General features: G+C 41.6%; 1 protein-coding gene across 3 annotated transcripts in view; it reads right to left on the minus strand.

Moving 5' to 3' along the window:
* Positions 1-223: 223 nt before the first annotated feature.
* Positions 224-26,934, minus strand: part of myo3b (myosin IIIB) — a gene marked incomplete at its 3' end in the record, with an annotated part of 60,414 nt that continues 33,703 nt past the window's right edge. For all 3 annotated transcript variants that reach the window (XM_079663984.1, XM_079663985.1, XM_079663982.1), the window contains 12 exons: positions 25,992-26,069; positions 25,028-25,233; positions 22,835-22,946; positions 22,524-22,686; positions 22,044-22,124; positions 20,536-20,632; positions 19,107-19,161; positions 18,093-18,216; positions 6,883-6,983; positions 6,459-6,505; positions 5,982-6,136; positions 224-361 (listed from right to left, as the gene is read on the minus strand). In XM_079663984.1, coding sequence (XP_079520110.1) covers positions 6,028-6,136; positions 6,459-6,505; positions 6,883-6,983; positions 18,093-18,216; positions 19,107-19,161; positions 20,536-20,632; positions 22,044-22,124; positions 22,524-22,686; positions 22,835-22,946; positions 25,028-25,233; positions 25,992-26,069 — 1,173 coding nt within the window. The remainder of the gene's footprint in view (positions 362-5,981; positions 6,137-6,458; positions 6,506-6,882; positions 6,984-18,092; positions 18,217-19,106; positions 19,162-20,535; positions 20,633-22,043; positions 22,125-22,523; positions 22,687-22,834; positions 22,947-25,027; positions 25,234-25,991; positions 26,070-26,934) is intronic.

A 26,934-nucleotide genomic window follows, 5' to 3' on the forward strand; every position in this document is an offset into this window, starting at 1 on the left:
TTCAACCATGTGTGTATTTCATATGGTTCTTCAAAGCATGTGTAGGAAATGTTCAAAACTGTAATCACAGATGAACAGAATATCTAAAAAGAAGATTCAGTCCTGCAGTGGATACAGTAAACTGAACTGAGACAAGCTCAGAAAACTCAATTCCCTGCCTTTTAAAACTAAATGAATGAATAATTCAACAGGTGAAGTAGAACAAAAACAACAGTAGTCAAAAGTCAGTAGTTTAAACATATTTATTTTACCCTTATAAAATGTCAGTTTACTAGGTATAAATATAAATGTACAATAGATATATTAGCATGTTGCTGATTTTGTTTTGGTTCAGGTCCAGTTCAGAGTCGAAGAAGGCAATCTGCAGAAAAGAGAGAAAAAGTGCAGTGAAAATCACGGTTATGCAGCACACTCTACATTGTTTTCATTTTTCATTTTTATTTGTCCCGCTCATGGTACGCAAAACCCAATGTAGAATAATTGCCAACAAAACATGTCTCTACAAACACACCATTGAGCGAAAAGGAGCAGGGAGAAGAAACAAATCTTATATCACCAACCCCTTTCTAAAAAAAATAAAAAAAAATAGAAATAGATGGTCTGCCCTTCATAATATATATATTTCTTTTCACAGCCAAACATAACAGTATCTTAGGATACTAAGAGAAACACATATCTTTCACTTAGCTTGAGTTTTTATTGGTATAACTTTAATTAAAATATACTATTTATTGGATTGACCCCAAATGGATCTCAGAAAGTGGAGCTGAATGTGATCTTGACATTTTGAAAACTTTGAGCGAGCTGACAGTGTGGATTGACAGAGTCAGGGGGCAACGCCACAACAGGAACCCCTTTTTAGCTTTCCCTGTTCTCCGGACAGATGGAGAAAAAAAACAGGTTCAACATCTGTCTCATACGAGAGATTTCAGAGAGGATGTGGGTGGGGGTGGCGAGGGTGCATGTGTGAAAGTGAGAGTGAGTTTGAGTGTGTGGGAGAGAGCGAGGGGAGAAGGAGAAATGCTCGAGGCTACTGGGTACTTGAGCCGCTATAATGGTGTCTCGTATGAGAAAACATCTGTGAATTTCCTCAGTGATCTGCAACAATGTATAACTCAGAGCAGTCACTCAGCAGACCTTTTGAAGTTGCTGTCTGACAGAAAGCTGCCATTGTTCGTAGCCCCCAACGCACAGAAACTCCAACTTTGGTCTCACTAATTTCCCCTGCAATGCGATACAACTGCTTTTTTTCTCTTCCTCTCTGCCTCCTCTGAGCCTATGAAGCTGGAGATCACTGCATATTCAAGAGCAAAGAGCAAAGCCTTGGCAATGTGCAGGATTGGCCTGAGGTCACGTAAGGCGGGACAGGTCATTTTACCTTCCCTCAGCCCACCCTGGATGCCTTAATCCAGCCTAAAGAGGGAGACTCTTCCTCCACCGTGATGTACGTTACAGCCTGCAGCCCAGGAATCTGTAATCATACTATATGATGTGACATCTATTATTGAATTTACATCCATTTGTTCTGATCTTAAAACATTACAATGAGATTCCATGTTCTAGTAAGCGCGATATTTTATATTAATATGGCAATTTGAGTACATTAATTGAACAAAGTTTTTGAGGAAACTTTAAAACAGAGTGAAAAAACATTATAGAGAAATATTAACCTTTATCTTAACGAAGATCAAACATGTTAAATACAGTATTGTATTGCCTTGCCTATGTCAAACCACCCAGTTAGCTTAAAATATCAACTCAAATATAGTTTGGGCTAAATAAAAAGGAACATTTGGGCCCTATTTGAGCAGGTGACCTTAAGAGGTATGTTATAAATACTGTGTGGGGAAGTCTCCATATAACTACACATATAATACCACAGCTGAACCTCACTCTTTTTTATTGTGACCTCAGTCAAAAGGGCAGTTTGTTAGAGCACCAGGTGACACCTCCCTGCTCCTCCTGGCAGTGGCAAAAAGACAAGTTTCTGTAATGCATCCCAAACTGAAACAAGGCCGTGATAATTCTCACACTGTTACCCGTCCAGCGTGTGTTCAACGGCAGCTGGTCCCACCATCTGGGAAAGCAGCATCGGGGCAAAAACAAACAGGTTACACCTTTGGCCATGCCAAGTCTGCGAGTGCCCCGCTCCGTCTAAAAACTGAGAGGCTAATCATAATTTCACGCTCTGATTTGTCAACATCCCATTCCAACCCCGGAGGAACCAAAACAACTTGAAGTCCCTAAATGACATACAGGATAACAGCTTTGCCACACTGTGTTTTTATTGTTCTGGGTAACCCTGTTCTTCCTATAGCTTTTACACAAGGAAGCAACAAAATGGTTGCATTTCTCTTTTTGCAAATGGAAAGGAAGCTCTAAGTCTGACTGAAACATTTGGTCACCACCAAGATTAGCAGACAGGAACAAACTCTTATCTCCTCATGCATAAGTTTTATATTCATGCAAATGTTAACAACAAAACAGCGCATAGAGTGCCCTTAAAAAACTGCAGGTGTGAGGAAGCTGAAACAAAAGCCACTGTAACCCTAATGGCATCCCTTGTCATTAAGAGACCTTTGATGTATGTACTCAACAGACTCTTTTATCTCCTTCTTCCTCCATGCCTCTTACTCTCTCTGTCTCTACCCGGCTAAACCAGTTTCTTTATTAATGCCGTCTTTAGGGAATGTTCTTTTGCTCAGAGCCCTCAACACACATCTGACATCTGTTTGCCGCTCATGTATGTCACTTTCTTTGGGCACCAATCATTAGCCTCCGAAGAGCATCACAATGCAAAGTTTGTAGCTATTCTAAGAGTCTGTTCGTCCCCTGTCCTTGAAGTTAGTGGGAACAAAAACTATTAAAAAGAGGACTTGGCATTCACCCTTTAAAAGAGCTGTAGTATGCATCATAATGGAGTGTGATATATATTTTACTTTGCTGAAAATATGACGCATCTGGATATCAAAAGCAAGTAAACTGCATTAAAACAGTATTAAAAAAGCTGCACATAAAATACCGGTATTCAAACTCTCCCTTTGAACTCAAAGGATATAGAAACAGAACAATGTTGGCCTAATCGTGTTCTCTCTTTGAAGTGAGACATCACTATTAGGTGAAAAGGTAAGTATGCTTCTTTAGAAAAATAAAAGCTTTTCATCATTTGTTAAGACTGCGGCTCGGCCGATTTTCATAAAGGTGGTTTTAAAACTTTGGATAACAGTGTTTTGGGGCTGCCTTGCATGTAGCTTTAATGAAGCAATGGCAAGAATAACAGCAGCAGCAACGTTAGCCACATTAAAGGAGCTCTCCCTCGCACACCAGATGTTGATAGATTTAATGAGGAAAAACAAGAGGGAGCTGGATTCACGCAGACGTATTAAAGAAAACACAGGTGTCAGGCTCCGACACCGAGCTGACATCGCTCTGTCCTCAGCGTCCCGCAGACCGTCAGCCAGCACACAGAAGCTCCGGTTCACTGTTGTTTCATAACATTTGCCTTTTTTCAACACATAATCAGTTAGCCCAGATAATTACGTGCACACCTCCGCTCACCTCCTCTCATATGCTAAAGCAGGCAATCAGCCAGGGAGTTAATTTGGCAGAGAAAAGAAGCAGGGGAAGAAACACCCACTCTGAAACCATTTGTCACCACAGTCCAACCTTGTTATTCAAACTAGAGAGCCTATTTGAAATTCCTCTCCGTGGTAAAACAGGGCCAAAATAATCAAGGGAGCATGATCACACTTAATTGATTCAGTGTACTTTTAAGATGCACTACAGGGTGCTGGGGTGACCTATTTCAGACTGTCTTCAGAGGAACCAACTATCCCAGCAAGGGAGTGATGCACAACGAGGATTTTAATTATGGCAGGATCTGTGGCTAGGACCGGAGGTGAAATGCTTCTGAAGTGACTGTGACTCCACATTATAACACTGTAGACTGGGGTATAACTTTATGATCCTTCTTCTGGTGTTTTTATATCACGATACATTCATTATTTTATTATGTGAGCTGATTTGATAATGGGATTCATTGACAAGAACAAAATGACATAAAAACATGAACACTCATTTTAGATAGCTATAGGGCTGCTATTGTAAGTCCCTTTGCATTGTCTCGTGGATGCAGTAGTGGCATGTTAGTAAGTGCATTTACTCCAACACTGTGCTCAAGAACAATTTGTAGGACTTTTGGTAAAGCATTTTAATGTTATGCTAATTAATACTGCTGTGCACAAAAATGTAGAGGGAGATTATGTCTACTTTTAACTCTGCTTTCTGCTAGTACTCGTGTACATGGAGTATTTTAAACGTTTCAATGTCTACTTTTTAAGTAAAGTGTATGAATACTTTTTCCACCTCTGCATAGAGAGTGCATTTCTCCCAGAAGATGTGTAACATTCAAAACATTTCCAATTTACCAGACTACCACTATACAGAGTGTTTAGTAGGAAAATGACAGGTTAAAGCAAGAATAACTACAAAATATGTTATCTTAAAAAGTAATGTGAATAAATGCTTTAAAAAAGAATAGTTTTACAAGTTGTGTGTATGTGAGGAGTCAATCTCAACCAGAGTCGGACCCCCACAGTTCTTAAAAGTGAGATTCTAACATTTTGGGTCTCTTAAAACCCACCGGGATTCGAGTGAACCTGAACCTAAGAGAAGCCGCTATCTCTGCCTCGTTATCTAGGCAGAGCTATAATGTTTTCCCCACTGAGTGTAAGGAGGATGAGATCCTCAGTCATACCACCATACTCTTCCTATTAAGATCAAAATCTCCTCTCGGGCCCTCGGGTGTCAACAAAGGGAGATGCAGTAAATGATATGCAAATTGAAAAGAAAAAAAAAACCCCTCTACAAATCAACTCGCCAGCCCTGTATTTCCGACACTTCACATCTTAAAAGAACATTCCTGTATTTAGGGTGAAATTCAAAGTGAGGTCTAGCTCTGGTCTGTGAGGCTGAACGCGGTGATTCCAGCTCTCAGACAGCACAAAGCCCCTCGAACTACAGCCGCTCGCTCTGGGAGAAGTCGAGCGGAGAGTTGGAGCTTTCAGAAGGATTTGTCTCCGGATCTGTCTTAGACAATCGACATAATGCTAAGAAATAGGTAGATTTTACCGAGTCAGGTTAACACCACAGAGTTTAAAAAGGAACATGCTGCCTTGCAAGATGAGAGGCTCCTTAGAGTCAATGTGGAGCAGGGCTAAAACCACGATAGATTAGCCAAACGACAATCAATATAAAGTACAAACTTTCAAAATTAACTATTTATCTTGTCTCAGGCATTTGTCGGCGTTTCATAGACTGAAGAATCAATCAATAAATAATTAGTGGAAACATGGATAATAAGAGTAATCGTTTCTTTCAGCCCTTAGCATAGAGCTTTACCATCTGACACTAAAACTGCAAATGGGTGCTCAGCGTTTATGTGTTTTGTTGTGACTTTGCAAAATGTTTTTCCATTAATAAAACCTCCTGTCCCCAGCGCCCCACATGATGCTGCACCTTTTGAGCTACATGTATTGTCATTAATTAATTGATTGACAAAACATCTGTACAGTTTTGCAGCAGTTTGTAAGCTGAATGTTTATTTCTTCTTAAGTGCAGGTTTAAAGACCCCAAAAAACATTATAATATAGGAAATGTTTGCAACACTGAGACACACAATAGCAGCAAGTCAAGCAGAGAACGAGGAAAAAAGTAGACGTTTGAAGCCCCACCTGGCAAAATGTAACACCCATGTTTCTATATTCAAGAATTAAAGCAGCAGCATTTGGCATAATGCTTATTGAAACCGTAGTAATACATTCACTGATGAGTAAGTAGTTCCTGTAAATACTTTCAAACCGCTTCAGATGAACAGCTGAGGGTATTGCTGGAGCCGGTCTCTGGACTGCAGCTACTTGCTCCACATCTAACACTGAGCATGTTCTTTGGAGTGTCTGTCTACATGTCTGCGTCAGTCTTACCGGTTGACATGGTTGTAAGGCTCAGCTCTGACTGACGAGGGGCCCACTAGAAAGAGTGGGAGGGGGGGGCGGTCGCGTACTCTTCCTCAGGGATTGACTCCACAGTTGACAGTAATTTGTAGTACTCATCTTCTCCATCCAGAACTTTGATTTGACTGTGAAGGCGAGAAAGCGGGGAGAGGTACGATGTGAAAATCTAGACATTTAGAATAAAAACAATATTTGCAGAATCAGCAATGAGGAGGATGTCATTTATTGTGCAAATACAAGTCAGACCTTCAACAATTCAAATGAGCACGCTGACAAAGCCTTAATATGTAACCCTCTCTAATGACGCAGAGCAACTGCTCAAAAAAAGACTGTTATTTTGGGCTCTCCATTTACATGATAAGAAAACAACTCCATTTCTGGATTCTCCTATTCCACAAAGGGCCTGCTCTGTTTGGAGTTGCTGTAAGTAGGAAAGCAGTTATTTACCCAAGTTTTCTCGGCTTCCTCTTGCTCCCCTGGTAATCCAGAGTTCTCTGAGGAAAGGGCCAAGAGCACACAGTCAAAAGATGAGCAGAGAGTCATTAATTTTTAATTCAAAGTGATTTTGTGTTGAATGCGAGCAGATGCTGATAATATCAGAAGTCACAGCATAATTTTTTCTGATCAAAGGGCTCAAGTGAGTCTGATGAAGCATGCATCTTGCTCAGCTTTGATAAACCACATCAATTATTCACCGTGAAGGCAGACATCCTGACATGAAAGCAACAGATAAAGAGCATAAGCACATGTTCAAGACAAGAGGCAGAGAAGCGTGGGGGTGGGGCTCCAGGGTCTGGCACAGGTAGGTTTAATTGTATTATCATGTGGAACCAAAGTCAGACAAAGGCCTTTATCGGCACTTTGAACTCACATTTAGCTGGTTGTAGTACAGGCTGTCTTCGGGGCTGTTGAGCAGCTTGGGCTGCTGGCCCCGCCGGCGAGGAGTTCTCTGCTGCAGCTTCATCACTGGACCTGCAACAGAGGAAAAATGAGGGCAGGGATCCAACCAAGCAAAACAACAACAAGCACCGACATGATACATGATACTGACGCTGATGACAGCAGCAGTAAACAGACTCTGCCCTCCACTTTTTAAATCTGCACCCTCGTGTGACAAAGTGGCAGAGGAATATTCTAAATGTACATTGGTTCAGGTTTAAGATTATGTAATTTCATCGATGAGCTGACTCAATAAGAGATTATAATTACATAAATCCACACAGATATCCATATCTAATGATATCTCTCCTCACAGGTGCACAGCCGAAAAGGGTTTCATTTGTGAAATAGCTCAAATGCAGAAGGAGGCAGATGTGAGGGTGGTGTGTAGTGTTACTTTTCAGATCTTTCAATTTCCGTGGACAACAACACAAAAACATACACATCACTAGAACTTACTCTTTTAGAAACAAGTTAAAACTATTTAAGTGCCTGTTATAATACATACATAAACAGCTGTGACCCTCTTGAAAGTGGTTACAAACATTTGCTAACAGTCCCTGAAGAAGCACTAATAATATTACTGATTGTATTTGAGTCGAAAGATATCATTTAGGTTGATGTGTTAAAAATGATGTTTAGCTTTGATTAACATTATAAATGAAGAGGTAGTTAGGGCTGTGGTGAGAGGCAAGATCAGGGTCAAATAGCAGCTTTTAATCATAATACATTACATTTATAAAGCGCTTTTCCTGGTGCTTAAAGCGCTTACAAGCAAGTAAAACAAAATAACAACAAAAGTAGAAAGTGCTAAGGTAGGAGGAATAAGGGCAAGGGGTTAGTTGATTAGGAGTTTAATGAATTACAACTAAGTTATCCAAGATGTTAAAGGAATTAATGAGAAAAATTTAACCACTGCAAAGGTGTAAAATGCACCAGGTGTTGGTCAAACATGAAAAATATTTTAAAAAAAGAAAGCCACTTTGACATCATTAAAGGAGTTTTCTTCTGTTTTCAGTCTTAATGCTCAACTAACTAGCGGCCATTTGTACAGAAAAGAGAGTTGTATAAATCTTCTCATCCAAGAAAGTGAATGTGCATTTTCCCCAAAATGTTAAACTCTACCTTTAAGGCAAAATCCCACTAAATCAAAAGAGTGTTTTGTTTTTATCATAGCAGATAATAGAGGAACGTTTTTAGGATATCTGCATAGGAAATGTTTCCTGTCTCCCCGACACAATGTACAGAATTCGATATGATGTGGATGAATGGACTATTTGAAGTAAACTATAAGCTGGCATATAGACATTACATTTCCACCAACCCACCATTCACAAGGACCTCAACAACTCCACACTGACTCAGCAGATGTGCGGTAGTCTGGAAGATGTTCAGCCTGCTACTTCCTACCGTAACCAAGGACACTAATGTGAGCTGTGGCTAATCTGTTAAACATAGTAAGAAGTCATTTGATTCCCACCCATTGAATGTTGTCTTCTCTACTCTCTGCTGTTACTTCTCTTGCAGCAAATAACCATATCTTTGGCCGCATAGCGTTGTTTTCCTTGATTGTTCAAAACAGTGTACTGAATAATTAATTATTCATCGCTCCACAGAAAGAGAAATGTTACTGACGCCTTACAAAAGATAACGAGCTACTTGATAACCCCATTATTTAAACACAACTGTTATGAGGGCTTGTTACATTCTTCCATTCAGCACACCCAGGGTTTCAAAATTCATAGGTTACAGAAGTGTGTTTTAGAGCCGAGACACCTTTACAAGGAAGCATCTATATTTAATGTCAGATAACGTTTCATCTTCTTTGCTTGCGTTTCGGGTGAGACAGGACATTTCTTCATCATCTCTTGCTACCTCGGCTTCTCTACCTTGACTAAAGCTGCATTTGCTTTTTCCATCTTAACACTACTTTGTACTCACTTTGAACAGACCTCATCACATCTCAATCCTATACATCAAAGAGCAAGCTCCCCTCTGCACCCCTCCCTATTTCCTCGGCTTTCTTGATGTTATTCAAACCAGCGCAGGTTTACTAAAGTCACACTTTGTAAATGCCCGCAAAGTTCCTGTCAGTTCTGAGATATTAGCTAACTTTTACCGTGAATCTTATCTATCCGTGCCTCTGAGGTGTTAACCGACCACTGTGTGAATCTCTGTCACCCCTGAGTATTAGAGGATATTTGGATATATTTCATTTACTGAGGAAAATAGCTGTGGAAGGAAAACAGGTTTATCTGCACCAAAAGCTCTTTAAATTTAAATATTATATTAAATTGTACAAAGTTGCTTCTTAGCTTTTTGAGACCTAAAGAGCTTCATCTACATTGTGATGAAAAATAAATAAACCAACTAAAACAAAAATGTTTGCACACATTACATTTGAGTTAAACAATATGTATTTAGGACATTGTGGTGCTAATGATGAAGAAATGGATTTGATAAGCAAATGTGTTATTCCCATGAAATTGCATCAAAGCATTCAATCACAATTAATGAATCACAACGTCCTTGAATGAAGTTTCCAAATTCATCCCGTTGTTAGATAGACTGCAGACTCCATGTTTTAAGCAAACGTATGATTTGTTTATTTTAAAAATAGGAACTCCACAAATATGATGCTCTGACTCTTAACAGAATTCACTGCAAGCATTACGAGTCCAAAGACGCTCTGCTGTAGCTAACAAATGAGATCTGTTGTAGGCAGGGGCGGACTGGGGGGAAAAAGTGGCCCGGGGATTAATTGACAGACAGGCCCACTAAATGCGCGGCATGTATCGGCTGGCCGGCGACGAAAGTATGTTACTTAACAAAAAACCCTATGCATTTTATGTTATTTTGGACCATTATTCATATAGTAATCACATTACCTGAGCCCTTGAGTTGCCTAGAGCAAAATAGTTACAGCATATATTTAGTGATTTTAATGTTAACAGATCATTGATGCAATAACATTTTGACCCAATTTGCCTGACTTGACACATGGAATAAAACATGGGCGTAGGAAGCATCCTCAATGTGGGTGAGACCATTTAACAGGGGGTGTGGGCAGGTGGTGGAACTCACTTCCTCTAGGGGGGTCCGGGGGCAAGCTCCCCCGGGAAGATTTCTTTTTTAAATGTTGAAGTTAAATGCATCAATCTGGTGCACTTTTAGAGCAAAATTAGGGACTAAATCTATGGCAGTCAGTAGGGGCTTGGACTGTGAGCCGTAGGGTCGCCGGTTCAAGTCCCCGACCAGACCTACATTTGGAGTGTTGACTTCTACTTGGAGAGGTCCCAGTTCACCTTCTGCCCTGCCGTGGTGCCCTTGAGCAAGGCACCGGACATCCCCTTTCCCCCCTCACTCCCATTGCTCCCCGGGCGCTGTACAATAGCTGCGCACTGCTCCTAGTACTAGACTCCTGTTACTAGGATGGGTTAAAATTAGAGAACACGTTTCACTGTCTGTGCTGTGTGCTCTGCATGTGTGACCATTAAAGAGGGTTTCATCCCTCCCAATTCTTCTTCTTCAACACCCATATAAAACAGAACTGTAAACAGATTTACTTTTTCTTTCAACATTTATTTGAACAGCAAGTGGAGGCAAAAGTACGGAGCCCCTAAAGGGACATGAAAAAAAAAAAAAAAAAACAGAGAGAAAAAAAAAAGTCAAGATAACGGGTTAGTATCTCGTGCGCACGAGATACTTTCTCGTGCGTACGAGATACTTTCTCGTGCGCACGAGATACTAACTCGTGCGCACAATATTTTTTTGGGGAGAAAGTTACCGGTGCGCCAAGGAGGAAGTGAAGCGCACAGGACACAACCATTTCATTGCAGACTGTTATGTTTACGTGGGGAAATGACAGTGCATTATTTGAGATATATTTCGTACTCAGACTTCACTTTAAGGACATTTCGGCCAGGGGTGTGTGGTCACTCCAGGAGGCAGCGGGACGTGTAACTCAGAGAAGAGCTTGTTTGTTTCCCTATAAAAAAGCTGCGGGGGAAGCAGGTACTCTGCGAGTCACGGACATTAATTCATAGATCAAAGCAGACTGGTTTACAGACTCTCCTGTTTTGCCAATCCGGTGCTTAAACCAATAGCTCTACACCCCTGTCCGAAATGTCCATAAAATTAAGTCTGACTTCAAAATATAGTCTATCTCAAATAATGTATACTCTGTCATTTCCCCACGTAAACATAACACTCTGCAATGAAATGGTTGTCTAATGTGTGTTCCACTTCCTCCTTGATGCATCGGTAACTTTCTCAAATAAAGTCAGGAAAACGGATTTGTTTCTCGTGCGCACGAGAAACGAATCCGTTTTCCTGAATTTATTTTTTTTCTCTCTCCATTTTTTTTTTTTTCCCATGTCCCTTTAGGGGCTCCGTACAAAAGTGACTGCACCCAAAACAATAAACCTGCTAGCTAACTAGCCTAAACTCAGTAACAGAATGTGGGCAACACGTTCACACAGCCGCGCGACCTCTGAGTCAGACGTCACTTCCCCCTTTTCTATCCTATGGGTACAGCCACTCCCCCTGAACCCCGTTTCCCTGCCAACCCCCTCCCCTATGCAAGCCCCTCCCTCTGAACCCAGGGCTCGCTACAATACTGTATATACAAACTATACAAAAGCGCCTTTACGCTTTGGAGCTTGCTTATCCATCTGTAAGCAACTGCCAGCTAGGCCTCTCAGTCACTCACTCCTGATCGTTCACTGCGCAGTGACAACTGCTAGGGGCCTGATGTGTGAAATTGAAACTGATAGATAGAACAAAGGTAGCCTATCAAAACGGCCCAGCCCAGCCCAGTGGGCCACACCCCGCTGGGCTGGGCTGGGCTGGGCTCGACTCGGCCGGAACACTTACTAATGTGGGCCGGTAGGATTTAGGTAAGCGAAAAGAAAAAAAATGGAGTGGCCGGACAACTTGCAAATGTGGGCCGGTAGGATTTAGGCAAAACATTTTTTTTAATTTTTAATTTTATTTTTTGGCCCTCCAGCCCACACACAGCACCTGCCCACCGGGGAAACTCCCGGTATTTCCAATGGCCAGTCCGTCCTTGGTTGTAGGCCTGAATGAATGATTCAGTATGTCAAATATTTTATTGTGAAAAAAAAGTGCATTTTTCAAACTCAAGTGCCACAATCTTAACTCTCACTGAGTCTAACACGATTTTAAAAGTTTTTCTTCAAGGAATCAACATCTCTATCATTTTAGGTACGCTAGGGGAATCGCTCTAAGGATCTTTTGTTTATCACTTTAGTCAAGATAATAACGGCGGTGACTATCATCATCAGTTCAAACATTTACTTTGGTCAGTACTTTGTGTTATGAGCCAATACCCAAAGCTAATAATATTCCCATCAGCTGAACATTGTTTTTAGATCTTTATTAGCAAGAGTTAGCATGCTAACATGGTTTTCATATACAGTATAGCATAGCAATGATATCATCATTGTCAGCGTGAGCATGATGACATAGTTCAACACCATATAACTGCATTTCTTTCTTTGTTTTTGACACTTTCTCATGTAATTATAGTTAGTACAACCATAGTGTGTTTAATGATACTGGGCTGTAGTTACGTTTATTTGAGAAAATATAAATTTGAATCATTGCTGTAATATTATTTGAGATTTACAATTGGATGTTTTCCTAAACAGCTGCTGCGTGTCCTGCTGCTGACATGAATCCCGAAACACTAAACACGGGGGTTGAGCATCACCGCATCACCATTTATCTATTATGACCTGCAGCGATTAGAGCGTGTAGCAGATCACAGGATGGTTCAAAACTCCCATCTCTGCGCCTCTGTTTGGGAAATCACCGCCATTTGATCCAGGCCAGCCCCAGAGGAATGCTGCTCCTGCAGATACGTTACAGCAGGCTGCCAAACCGGCCTTTGGCAGGAGAGCTTGGACCTGAGGAGGCAGCTGGGAAGAGGTCAGTCAGTGGCTCTCACTGGGGGTTTGCTAAATGATCGTGGGTAATGTCTGCTGTTTGGGGTGGGGAGGAATAATGGTCGGCTGGGAATACAGAGGCAGCGCGGTTCATACAATATTGATTTCTCCGTATCAAAAGAAAGCCAAGCGGAGTTTGCTCTTCTCTGTGAGAAACTTACATATTGTACACGTTTGCTTCTTGAGATAAAAAGGACTGCAATTCTTTTTGAGATAGGTGTTTCTTTCATTTTCAAAGAGCAGCAGATGACTCGAGTTACGTCTCTAAATACCACTTTGAAATCCCTTGAAAATCAGAACGCTCCTTCAACAACAACATAAAAGAGCTGCTAAAAGGGATTTTTAGTGGAATAAATTAGAGATGTATCGATTTACTTCAGAGATCACGTGCTTGAATCACCTGACTTCTCTCGGACCACAGAGAACCACTAGGGCTTTGTTTATTCAGATGGAGGGAACAGAGTTACCAAAAGGCATGGATTATAAGGAAAAATCATCAGCAGGGGCCTTTGATGTCTAAATGAGGCATGCGCAACCCAGACCTCTCTTCTTACCTCACAACTGACTCTTCACACACACACACACACACACACACACACACACACACACACACACACACACACACACACACACACACACACACACACACACACACACACACACACACACACACACACACACACACACACACACACACACACACACACACACACACACACACACACACACACACACACACACACACACACACACACACTCAGACACAAGTACGCAAACATACGCACGGATAGTAGGGCTGCTCGATTATGGCAAAAATCATAATCTCGATTATTTGGGTCAATAATTGTAATTACGATTATTAAATGCGATTACTCATTGACTTTGAAAACATCCATTTATTGGAGAAAAACATTTTGAACAGTATGTTTTCAACAGTTGATTATTCTGAACTTTAAGTATAATTCAACTGGGAAAAAAATGGTTTTATTTCGATTACGTTGTTTTTGTAATCGTTGCAAGCCGTAATTGTGATTAAAATACGATTAATTTAGCAGCCCTAACGGATAGTATTCCTCAGTTGCAAACAGATATCTGAAGTTGAAGAGGATTTCCAGAACTTTTTACTGCTCTTGAGATTTATCACCGTTCTTTTCTTTTAGATTTTTGGAAATCATACTTAAATAGCAACTCATGTGTTTTAAATTACAAGACAAACTGGTCAGATCCTGCAGATAATGCTACAAAAACAGCCTGCATCTGTTTTCACTAATGCAAGCAGAGGATGTTGTTACTTACAACCAATTTTTCACACTGAAATCAATCATTTCCTCTGACAGCAAATGTGGAACTTTGACTCCTAAAGAAATGTTTGCAAGGAGGAAAAGTCTCTGAAGTTTGTGGAAGTCGATCATTTGTCACAGACTTAAAATGTCTAATTTATAACAAGCAGCATGCGTAAGAGGTAATAAGTGAGGAGGGAGAGATGAATAACAAGGAAACCAGGTTGCCAAAGATATCTTAAATATGCAAATGAGTGGCTTTTTTCTTCTAATCGGTGTGATCACTTGTACATTCATCCGATAAAAACGACATTTTGTTATCCACGATTGCAAACTAATAAGGTCTTCCGTTTGGAAAAACTTTGTTAAACTACATCAAATGAGTGAAGTGCGAAATTACAGAGAACTTGGAGTATCATTTCCCACCTAGATTTTACGTCTGTGGAGATTATTCTGTTGGAATTGTGATGATGAGTAGTTTGGAAGTACATCCTGTTAACTACTCCCACTGACATTAAGAGGATTACGTAGGTAGCGTCAGACAGAGGCAACTCCTTCCGTTAAGTTGAGTCTTTCCTATCCCCTCCAAATCTCTGCTGCCGCTACGTCGAGCCTGTAATTTGCCTAAAACTGAAGGCATCTGGTTAAGACGCGGCGATACGTGGAGACAGACGGATCAATCAAAAGGCAGGGAGACAGCGAGAGGGTGGGAGCGTATTTGTCTAGAGAACATGGAGAGGGTGGATCATTTGTCTGGCAGATGCATGTTGATATAGTGATGCTGCTGTTGATGCTTTGAAGGTGTTGGTGGGTTGCGGGGCAGCACCTGGTGGCTGCGAACCTTGTGGGAGGACATGTGGGGAGGATGTTAAAAAGAGGGAGGAGAGGAAAGTGAGATGTAATGGTGAGTGTGGGTTTGACCTCAGTGTGGGTAAAACAGCATCCGTATTCCCAATGAGCTCCTTCAGCGGCAGCTTTAAAGCCCAGAGAGAGCTCAAGGCTACGAACAAAATCAATTCTTATTGACTGTACCATGTTATGCACTGAGGGAACATAACTATATCCAAAAACTTCAATTATTTTCCGCACCCTTTTAATTTTTCTCATCCCTCCTCGCCGAGGTTAACTATCTTCCAAGACTCAGAGGTAATTGGTCTCTGTGTTGTGGCTCCACTTTATCACTGTCTCTCTCTTGACATGTATGTTTACCACAACTATAATCTTCAAAAAGCCTGTTAACATAAGTAGCTCAGCTTTCATAAACCATAAAGTCAGCTCTGACTGATCCTCAGCACCATCCTGTTTACCACGCTGAGGAGCATAAGCAGCACTCTGATCATATCTGCTGCTTGCTAGCAAAAGGCTTTCTTTCAGCACATGCCTCTGTGACTCATTTCCAAACATGTTGTATTAATATTCAGGTTTCGGGAGACAGGTGACGAGAGGTGACATCGTCTCTAGTGTGCAGCTTACACGACTTCACTGTGTACATGTTCTCTGACAAAACACAGAGAATCAAAGGTTGGTGCTGCTGCAGACATCTGAGAGCGCCTGGAGTACAAAAAAGCTTGAATGCTCTCTTTCCAGCGTAAAATGCAACACTGCGGGTGTTTTGCTAAATAGTAAGAATATTCGCCTAGCCTAATGTCAAATATGCACCGAAACGGGAAAATATCATCTGACTCTCTAATCTGCTTTGTTTCACACATGAAAGAAAAAAACTGTGCTGACTAGGCTTTGTTAAATCACTCAGAAAAGACCCAACGTCCGTCAAACACATTGAACGGTTCCAGGTCACGCCCCGGTGTTTTGGCTTTAATGGGAGCAGAGTGTGTGCGAGTGTGCGTGTGTCTGGAGGGGTGGGGTGATTCGATTTCCATGGCTAATTTTCAGTCTTTCTCCACTGGTGTCCTGAAACACTCCAGGTCGAGCTCCAGCTCGAGAGAAGCGATGCGATCACCAGAGGCGACAGCAGGATGAGACACAGGAAGGAGCTGGTCTCCAAACATCTGGCAGCGCACGGCTTCCATGACTCGCTCAACCTCAGGATGAAAAAAAAAAAAGGTCCTCAGATCTGCAGGGATCAAAGTGTGCCCTGGGTGCCTCAGCCACCGTGGCCTCCCTCATCATATTCAAATGGGGTTTCCTGAAAGAAGTGGAGCCACAAGCAGACCTTGCAACACAAACGAGGCAGGAAGAGGGGCGACGATGAATACCTGAAAATCTGTGTGCGCTCCCCACAAAATAAGCCCTCGGCGGAAGAGGAAGAGGATTTTCTTTTTGTCAGGACATTTAAATAGAATATAACTGAACTGTCAGATATGAAATGTTATTCATGTGCTCAAGGCTAATTTACTCTGTATTGAGACCCTACCAAATATCAAAAAGCAGTCTGGGAGTGTTTGACTTACTGCAATAAATGATGCCAGTGAGACTAAACTAGAAAAGTTTAAGGCTGCATTAAATAAGCGGTTCTCTTCCTGGACTTCAGGACCCCCCAATGGGAACTGAAAAATAACAACTTTGTCCTTAAATGTTTTACATTCTTAAAACAAGTGAACGTGTTTGCTAGCTAGTCCATTGAGAAAAATGTTTACCTTTTTCATTTGTTTCAAGTATTTTTTTCTAAAATCTAGTTAAAGTTTTCTTCCTGCTCGAGCAGCAAGCTGATTTCCGTCTTGTGAAAAGCAGGTTAATTGCTCTTGGAGACAGGTGGAAATTCTCAAATTCTGTAAGGCTGAAGTTACTTTAGGATGTATATTCTATGATACAATACAAAGTAGAGCATTATGCTACAGTGCAGAGCTCAAACGTTCTGTGTTTAATGGCAAACATCAAGGAAATCATCTAAATATTGTATATTAAAGCAAATTTTAGGATGAGAGGGATCCTAAGTGCGAGAGAATGTGACTTTAACACATCAAATGAAACACCCTACATCCTAGCCTAAGGTAGCTGGGAATCAAACTACAAAGAAAGGATGAAAACAAGGAAGTAATTCAGCTGTTGTTGAAGCTCCTGTGACATGGGACAAAACATACTTTGAGCAAAATGCCCTCAAACTGGCATTTACTGCAACGTTTCTTTCCATAATCGCTCTGACATTATAAATGCATCAAACACTGCCTCCCTTCAGCAGCAGTGATGCCTGGGAGCGGGGGTCACCTGTATGCAGCATTACCGAATTAGCCGCTATCTAACCCAGACCTGCTGTGGCGTGCTGACACTAATCCCAGGCCTGCTAGAGAGCCCTGTCTGTGTTACATTATCATGTCTAATCCCCGTAATCTCTCAGCCGTGCCGCTAAATGCTATTTCACCTCCGTCTCTTACCTCATACCCCTCTAATAACATTAATGAAGGGCCAGGCCTCCATTAACCAGGCTACCCCAGTGGCGGGCTGGGTGACGGCCGTAATCGGAGGCCCCCTGCACAGCCACCCACTCAGCCTTCCAGGCAGCACGAATTAATGTAATTCATCGCCTGGGGCAGAAAGCAAACCAAACATATGTTCAACAAATCAGGGTTTGTGTATTTTCTTGTCACCGTTACTGTGCAGGTCTATTAGAGTCATTGATGGGATCCTTAGTGGATGGCTCGCCGTGCGGGAGAATGAGAGCTTTGAAGTGCTCATGCCACTTCGAAAGCCCCCCCCCCCCACTTGCCATGAGACGTTTATGATGAGCTGACCCGGGTTATTAAAATACCGCAGAAATGATCACCTTTAATGCCGCTCTCTTTCTGCTGTCAACAGAGAACGGCAGCAGAGGATCGGCTGGGATGAAAGGTTGAAAGGGGCCCCGTATTAAAAATGGCACTTTATCCATTAAGGCGGGATTTCTGCTGTCTCTTTGTGTAATTACCTGCACCCGCCAGCTCTGTGCTCGGGCTTACCTTGTTTACACTGCATGTCTCGCAGTCTAGCTGTCTCCCTGCAAGGCTTCGTCACACTGTCTTCGGCTCTCCCTTTGTCTCTCTTGATGTCTTTCACTTGTCTGTCGAGGCTGTCGAGGCCAACCTTGAAAGAGGAGGCGTGAACACAACCAGAAGAGTAACGTCAAAGACAGTAACGGATAAATAGACCCAAGTTAAAGCAAGCTCCGTAATGTATTTGTATGTTGTGTTTTTCAATTTAATCATGTAGACACTGTATTCATTTATTTACAATTTGGCACTCATCTAACTCAAACCCATTAATGTGCTTTGCAATGTTAATCAAATGCTAATGCAATTGCATATCCCCCTTCACTAGCCCTACCTCCTAGCAAACAGCACCACACTGACTTAATTGTGAGGGTGAAAAACAGCTCATACAGACTTCCTCTCATATTTAATTTTATCTTTGAATAAAAGAGCTATAGGAAAGTATTAATCTGCTTAACATTTCTAAGTACATCCTCCAAAGGATTTTGCTTTTTTAATCTTACATATGCTCGGCAGAGTTACTGGCAAAAACTGTACATTTTCCTCATTTCATCCTTTCAACATCAAATGGTGAGCAGCAAAAATTGGATCAGACTTCAAAGACTGTGATGTGCTCCAAGTCACGGAGTGGCTCTTCTATTTCACATATTGAATCCGAGCAGGATATCAAAGTGCTACCAAAGAACCTCAGGTCTTTACTAAAAAAGGGGTCTAACATCTGTAGAAAGAGGAGCGCAAAGACAAATCACCTCAGGGAAGAGCGAGCATTTATTCTCAGCCGTGAATTTCCAGCCTTTTGATTCTCTCGTTCCCGTACCACCCTGTCTTCTCCGCCGAGATGAAGGATGGAGCAAGAGAACTCTTTTGTCTCAAGGACTCAAAAAATTCCCAAAGAGTAATCTGGGTTAAAGCCGCTTTGTAGAGGAGCAGCATTTAATATACACGGCTAAAGTCAGGCGTCAGAAAATGCTCGTTGATACTTACATTTCCTCTGTGTATGTCATCCGCGTGTGCCTCTTTGCTCTGTAGGATGCTAGACCTGTGAAAACAATGAGCATTTATTACTGAAAGGAACTCAAATAGAACAACACACATTGTACATGTCTGGCTATAGCATAATATTGAAGAACTAAGGATGAATTGTACTTGGCTCCTTGTTTAATTGCAGCTCTGGTTTGTGATTACGCAATTTGCAGAGAGCAACGCAGGGACATGTGTCTCTGTGTGATCAATCATTGTTGCATTATAAAAAAAAAAAAAAACACCAAATGAGACAACATCTGCAAACACAATGCTGCATGCCAGTCGCAGTTATGCTCGGAGCCTAGAAAAACAGAATCTCATCCAGTTTGGACGTGGTGATGCAACTGGAGGCTCTGTTATTTGGATGCAAACACAGAATCTACGCGTGGCAGGGAGGAGGGATATCAAAAGGGAAAAGAACAGCATGTAGGTGAGAACATAGATCTTACAGGAGGAAAATGGGCCAGATCATGTCAAAAATAAATCTATATGGAGAGATTCCAACACTGATTAAACAGAATTGTTAAGTGGAGGTTTGAAGTTTTTCTCACCAAGGAATATGATTGTAAACACGGAGAGAAAAATCCCAGATGGGGCTCCGCTCGGTTTGAGTATACAACAAGCATAACATTTTCAGAAGTGTAAATCTAGTATTTTGGAGTGTGGGTCTCGGGAGAGATGCACAGCGTTGACCAAAAGTCACCCGAGCTTCCTTGAACACATGGCATGAGCAATGCTACTCCACACACATGTGTTTTTAGATTATAGTATTATGCTTGCGTTGTTTTGTGGAGCTCTTACACAAACATGAAACATATCATATTTTGCCTCGTTGATAGATTTGTATTAAGTAATCTCAAACATCAGGATATTTGCAATAACTGTGTTGAGTTATGGTGCCGAAAGAAGAGCTAAAGATGGAGCTCAAAGCCGCCATCGACACCATGTGTGCTGCTGTTCAGTCGGTGGCTGCTCTGCTGCTTAGCACATACTTTCTTAATGACCGGCCTGCCCATATGTTGAATAAACACAAAGTGCTCAGCTCGTACATCTGGAGACCAGTGCAGCGCCCAACCCCATTTGTGGTCAGACAAGTGTGCTATCTTGGTGGAAAGATATTTATTATTACGTTTATAAAACTGCAAGCGGTGGTGCTTAGGGAGGAGCTTCGCCCTCTGCTTAAAACAACATTACATTATGGTGCGAGAGGAGATCACGCAGCAGGGCAACATCTGAGTGACAGCAACGTCTCCTGCTCAATAAGCTGTCTTTTATGGTACATTTATTTAAGGTGATATTCAAAGCTTATTGTCGGCACCAAACCAAAACATGAATAGAGACTGCAGGAAACGGGAGCAGACCCTAAATGACAAGAGATGCCAAAGCTCACTCTGTGTGCTCCTCCTTGGTGGTCTTTCCTCCAGCCTCCGGATGACTTATGTGCCCCTGGGGTTCAAGGTCCCGACGCACCCGATGGCCCCTGAAAGCTGCACAGGATATGAAAGTCAGACACTCACATGGTCAGAAACTCATTTCACTCTCTGTGCAATCCATGGAAACAGCATGCATGCAGTCTACTGAGGCAGATATTGAATGTAATCGGTTCAATGAATACAAATCACAACAATTTATCTAAGCAATAAAACAGCCTGGAAAATGCATCCTCTATATAAGGAGAGAAGGATAGCAGTGGGAAGACATTGTGTGGTTATTGAGACACACTGGGTTAGATTGATGGTAAACGGAGCCTGCTGACTTACTCCATCAACGGGCTTTGTGTTTTTCTTGTAAAATTATATGTGCAGGGAAATAAAGCTCAAGTACATTGTCGAGCCATGGTTCTATTTTGCATGGTCTAATCTGATCAATGGTGAGCATGTCCCCCAGGCCCCGCTGAGATCTGAGAAGCCACCAGGCTCATACATTTGAAAGGCATCTGTTTATTTTCAGAATGCAAATGCAGCCCACCTCAAAGGCTATAAGCTGCGGAGAACACACAATGTGAATGTGCTGGAGTGCTCCGCCGGGGGGCTGAGGCCCCACTTATGTCAGGTTCAGGTCCCCCCCCCACCTCACCCCCCCCTCACCCTGAACCCCAGCGGCCACACACAAACACACTTCTCCAAAGAGAAAGACAGCGAGGCTTTTCTCACACCAAAACCATGTTTACCCATTCTGCAGCGTTATTTACAAGAGTTTTAATGGAGGACATTTACACAAGGTGTGCAGGCGACTGAGATGCTCCATGTGCCAGATGAGGGCAGCCCTTAGGAGAGCCGGGGGATACAAAGCCAAATCTCCTCCCCCTGCCCTCCTCTCTCCTGCCCCTTTTGGCACCCTCCCTTGTCCTCCAGTGAGAGGCTCCAAGGAGGGGGGGGGGGAGGGGGGGGCACCCGGGAAGGTTAATGTGCCCACTTTGATCTTCGTCAAGGCACACTGAGTAAGAATTAATTTACATTTCAGATGAAAAGGTTGACAGTATAAAAAGGCATCTTGTTTCTGGTATGTGAGAGCTGTGTAATAGGCCAGGAATTTGAGAGAGGAAGTCGTGAGGAAACAGAAGGGATAAGCCTCTCTCTTGCCTTTACTGGGAAAGAGATGAAAGGAAAAAAGGATCTCAGTATGCACTGTTCTTCTGAAACATGAGGACCAAATGCTGCCCCAACTTTCAAAAGCTTTTTCTTTATGCATTATTAATGAATTATTACTGTTTCGTAGGCCACTCATTGAGATCAAAAAGGTGTTTCACAAAGACGTAAGGTTTTCAGCCCTTTATCCCGTTTCCTTTTGAAAATGTATGAAAAAGTGATCTCTTTTTCCACCGGACACATGAGAAATTCCAGAGGTCTGCACTTGAATATATGAAGAACTTCATTAAAAACAAAAAACATCTCTTACCTGACTGAATGCAGGTAGCTGCCTCATCTCGCCCCTTTTTGATTTTCTTGACGTTCCGCCGAGCAACACAGCCCCTCCAAGCTTAAATAAAAAAAAGGGTAGTGTGTGAGATTGCTGACCTGCCTCTGTGAAACAAAATAGATTGCACATACTACACAAGATCCTACTTCAAAACACTGCTAAACCAGGTGGCAGAGGGATGGATCCCTTTGAACTCTCTGAGGTCTTATTGTCTGCTCTGAAGCATTTCTCTTAACCCTCCTAGGTCAAGCTGTGGTTATCAAACTCATCTCTTTTATGAAGACTCGTCGGCACAGAACAGACTAGAGGTCATTAAAAAAACAAAAAAACAGTCAAATTCATTTAAGTTTCATCATTAAGTGATAAGAGAATACATCAGAATGTTAATTAGCATTTTACTTCACTTAAGTTTGATCATTTATTTCCTTTGTTCTGTGTTTATTTAATAGACCAGTGTACCTGACTGGATGACGACGGCGCAGCGGTTTCTCTTCTGCTTCCCTCTTCGGTAACGTCGGGCACCGAGCCAGCCTTTGGTGTAAGCTTGGATCACAACGACCCGCGCTATCACCTCCCTCAGCAGCAGGTTCAGCTGCTCCACGTGGTAGTACCGCAGGAACACCTGACAGGATGTTCAGCCCACGTTACAGTATCCCAGTATCTACGGTTAACCTAGACTTTGGTAAATGATGTACTGATTATAGGTCAAATGTACAATTCCGACACACATTTCGTTTTTGTTGAATGTCTTGCTGTAAGAATCACATTACCTTTGTCCTCCCCAGCACCCAGGCTTCCAGTTTGGCCCGCTTCAGTATGGCAACAACGTTTTCTTTGCTGGTCTTAGGCATCTGGTGAGCCCGAAACGCAAGGTAGTAATATCTGTAAAAGAGAAGGCACAGGGAAATCAAAGACATATTTCATCTACTGTATTTAAAGCACTTTAAGAGCAGAGCCTAGTTGTACCCAATATGTTGTATTATAGATTTCGTGATCAGATTATAACATGAAAGTAAACAAATAAACTGCAATCATCAGAGATAACACTTTAAAAAGGAAACCTGATTACTGCTTTCTTTGGTCATTTTTGATTTGATGACATTTGTCGGTTGAAATGTATCCATCAAACAAAGATAGTTTCAAGAAAATGTATCACAAAGTAAAAAATAAGAGATTTTTTAAATAAAGGATTAATGCTTGTGGTCAGAAAAATACATTTGTTGAATTTGACATTTTGGGAAATCTGTTTAATCACATAGTCCTAGTTAGAAAATATTTCGATCCGATTGTGGATTACAAAAACGTAATGTGTATCTGACAACATTTTAAAGTTACGTTCTCCGACATAGGTTAAGGAAAGATGTTTTTATTTCATCAAAACTACTAAATTAAGTTGATAAAGTTTATAATAAAAGTATCATCATAGCTGGTAAATCGCCTGCTCAGTCAAAGCAGAAAAATGAGCCTGACGTAGACATGACTCTTCAACAGAGGCCCTTTGTTGGAGTTCTTTTGAATGGATCTCTTATTTCAGTGGCCGCAGAAGATGCCCATCAGGCCGGCCTATCGGTGTTCATCAGCTCCACTGCAGGTTTTATCGCTCACATCGTCTGGATCCGTCCCCTGATCCTCTTGTTGGAGTTTACAAAATACCAGCAGAGGACAAAAGTGGCTCTAACTGTTTGCTCAGGGACATCAAGGCTCCAAAACGACTGGTTCATCTCTTGTGTTCTGGCGTTGGTCAAAAAGAAGAACAACAAGAAGAAGAAAAACTTCTTTGAACTTCGCTCCCCGCCTCAGTCTACAGCCTTTCATTCTAATTCCTGTTGATACCTGTTATTTCTTTGATGGTAAATACAAAGCACTGCTTGGCAACATCAGACAAGCCTTTGATATGAGAGCACAAATTTAAATCAGTTTTCACTAAAGGTGCAGTTTAGCCGTTCAGGTCTGTCTGTATGACTTCTGCCTGGCTTAGGTAGGATCATATGGATTCAGTATCAAGGTTAAAATATAGTCTGAAGAGGTAGTACACCCTCTCATTCACACACTTCATACAGAGGTGGGGAAGGGAGAAAAGTTCAATCATTGCGTCATGGTTTCCCGAGAATCACATTTTTAATATCTAATATTGTGAACAAAACTAGGACACGCAAGAAAATACCAAGTGGTCATTCAAAGTTTTATGTCACCAAACTTGAGCATAATTTGTAAAGCTTCCCTGAAGCAGTGAGACTAACCAGGCTCTCGAAGTTGTTCCCTACAGGCCACAAGCCAAGTTAATTACATTTGATATCATGTTAAGTCTCCACATAAGAGGTGGCTAGAATATTTTTCAAAGGAGAGTTGATCAAACATAAGTTCTCTTGCATTTTCCCACAGACTCGTCTAATGTGTATTTTTTCATAACCAGAGTTGGGGATTTGTGGGTCGGTCCTTTTAACATTTTGGGGTTGGACATTTGAACAGGAGTGCGTATCAACAGTTATCCTGTCCCACATCTTTAAAAACAACACCCTTACGTAAAGTCCCCCTTTTTTAATGATGAAATCTTGTTTTTAATTGTGTTTTAATGTAATGCCAACGGGACACAAAGACTACATTTGAGCTTTTCCAGGTCACTGAGTTTAAGAACAAACTCTTTATGAATAGTAAAAGGAAATCCATTAAAATGCATCTCCCCTTATAATCACAGTTCCTCCCTGTTTGAATTGTATCCATATTTTCCGGAGTGCAGTATTCACCCCGTTAAAAAGAGCTGTAGGATTTTGTCTTGCACTATCACTAATAATGACTGCCAATTAGTCCGCCTCTTGCTCTGCTCGACTTGTACCCCTATCTCATTAAAGAACCCGTGTTTTTGTGTGATGCAGAGCACAGCTCACTTGTTCTGCTCTATCTCTGGGGCTGTGCTGCACACATGCTGCAGAGCGTAGGTGCTGCCTGTCTTACAACGCTCCTACCTGTTGACAAACTCTTCAAACAGGATGCGGTGGGAGTATCCTTGGCGACGGATGTTCACTGTCTCCAGGATCCCCGTGTAGCGCAGCTGCACCATCACCCTCTCCTTGCTGAATCGTAGCGCCTGCCTGTCATCGTTTGGTTTGATGCAGCGCACAAAGTGTGGCTGACCCACCACCATCTTAGACAGCAAGTCCATCAGAGAGTACTGCAGACACACGAGGAGACAATGATAAGCAGCGGGAAGAGAACAAGGACAAACAAAGACCAGTTATCACATGTCTTCATATTGTCACAGTGCAAAGGTGTATGTTCAGTTATGGAGATCTACCCTTTTACTTTTTGCCAGACATAGAGGTGTTTTATATATTCTAAACTGAAAAGTAATTGACATGATTAATTAGGCCTATGACTTTCCTTTCTCATAATATAATGACTAAATCAAAACTAAATTAGCAGATTAGAAGTTCCTTTTCTAAATTGCAAAATAATTGAGGAATTTCTTGTGTAGTTTTTGCTTTACTTATTATGCAAATGTTAAAAAACACCTGCTGTGATTGTTTGTCAACATATTATAACCATACGAAAAATCACAACTACTTATTTTTTCTTACAAAATGTGTGGCGTTCCATCTCCACGAGTGGGACATACAAAAAGATATAGGTTAGCCGATTCTAATTTATAATCTATAACATTGAAATCCATCTTAAATAGAGACACCTGATCTGATTCAAGCATTTCCATAAAAAGATTTAGGCTAATTTAATCTAACAATGTCACTTTGTTGACATTTGCAGAGTTCTGTCATTATTCCTTTTTCTTTTAAAGAGTAATACATATATATATATATATTTCTGATAAATCGTGAAACAGTCTGTGTGTTTGTTTAAAAAACGGATTCCTACTGTGTCCAAACTGTTGCTTGTTGTCAGACTGAGAGGAAGCAGAACAAATGAAACACATACACGGAAATAGGAGGCTACAGTCTGTCTCCTCATGTTGGTGGTTTCTTCAGGGTGACGCATCATCTCCATGGTGTCCACCTCAACACAAACATCCAGCATGAACACGATGCATTGATAAACAGGCCAGACTCAGGCAAAGAGCAGCAGACTCAAATAAGATTCAGTTTGTTTGCAACCTGACTGAAGTAGAGAGAAAGGTATTTTACATCAGGTCTCCTTCCTCTAAATGGGCCAGTTGGGAATACACAGCTGTACTAACTGTGCCGTCTGTATAACATAGCCCCATAAGCACTTAAAGCTAACAATCTAGAGAATAAGTCTGCACTGCTTTGGGGCATGGGAAAATTGCAGAGCATTCTGAGAAATGAGACCAGCCGTCACCGAGCAGACAGTCATCCCGACGACGACGACGACGACGGATTAACGAGGACACAATATAAGCTTTCTAATGGCCTTAGCAGTTCATGGCTTCATCAAAATTAATGATGCAATAGATATTTTATGGTAAGTCTACGTAGCAAAGTGCATATCTTAATTCTTTATTCTACCCAAGTGAAGAGAAAGAAAAGTACGTCAAACGTTCTCTGGGTTACACGAAGACAGGAATCGGAGGCTTTGACACTGGTGTTTTGAAAGGAGATCACACAGAAGTACAAATGGTTATGGAGGACTCACTTCCACTACTCTAACAACCGTCACTCTGCTTTAATCTGGGCATACTGGTAACTTGTCAATTTGTGTCAACTTTCTCCTGAGAACATGAGGCATACATATCACATCAATCACATTGGGTTGTGCTAAAGAAACCCTTTATGTTCCAAGAACACTGAGTATGTGCTAAAGGCAAGTTCAGGAAAGTTTTGGCATCTGTTTGTTGCGCATTAAGTATTTCTATAATCTAGGAAGATACTCTACAGAGCAGTTGTTTACTTTAATAACACAC

This window comes from Notothenia rossii (assembly GCF_949606895.1).
Source record: "Notothenia rossii genome assembly, chromosome: 2".
NCBI lineage: Eukaryota > Metazoa > Chordata > Actinopteri > Perciformes > Nototheniidae > Notothenia > Notothenia rossii.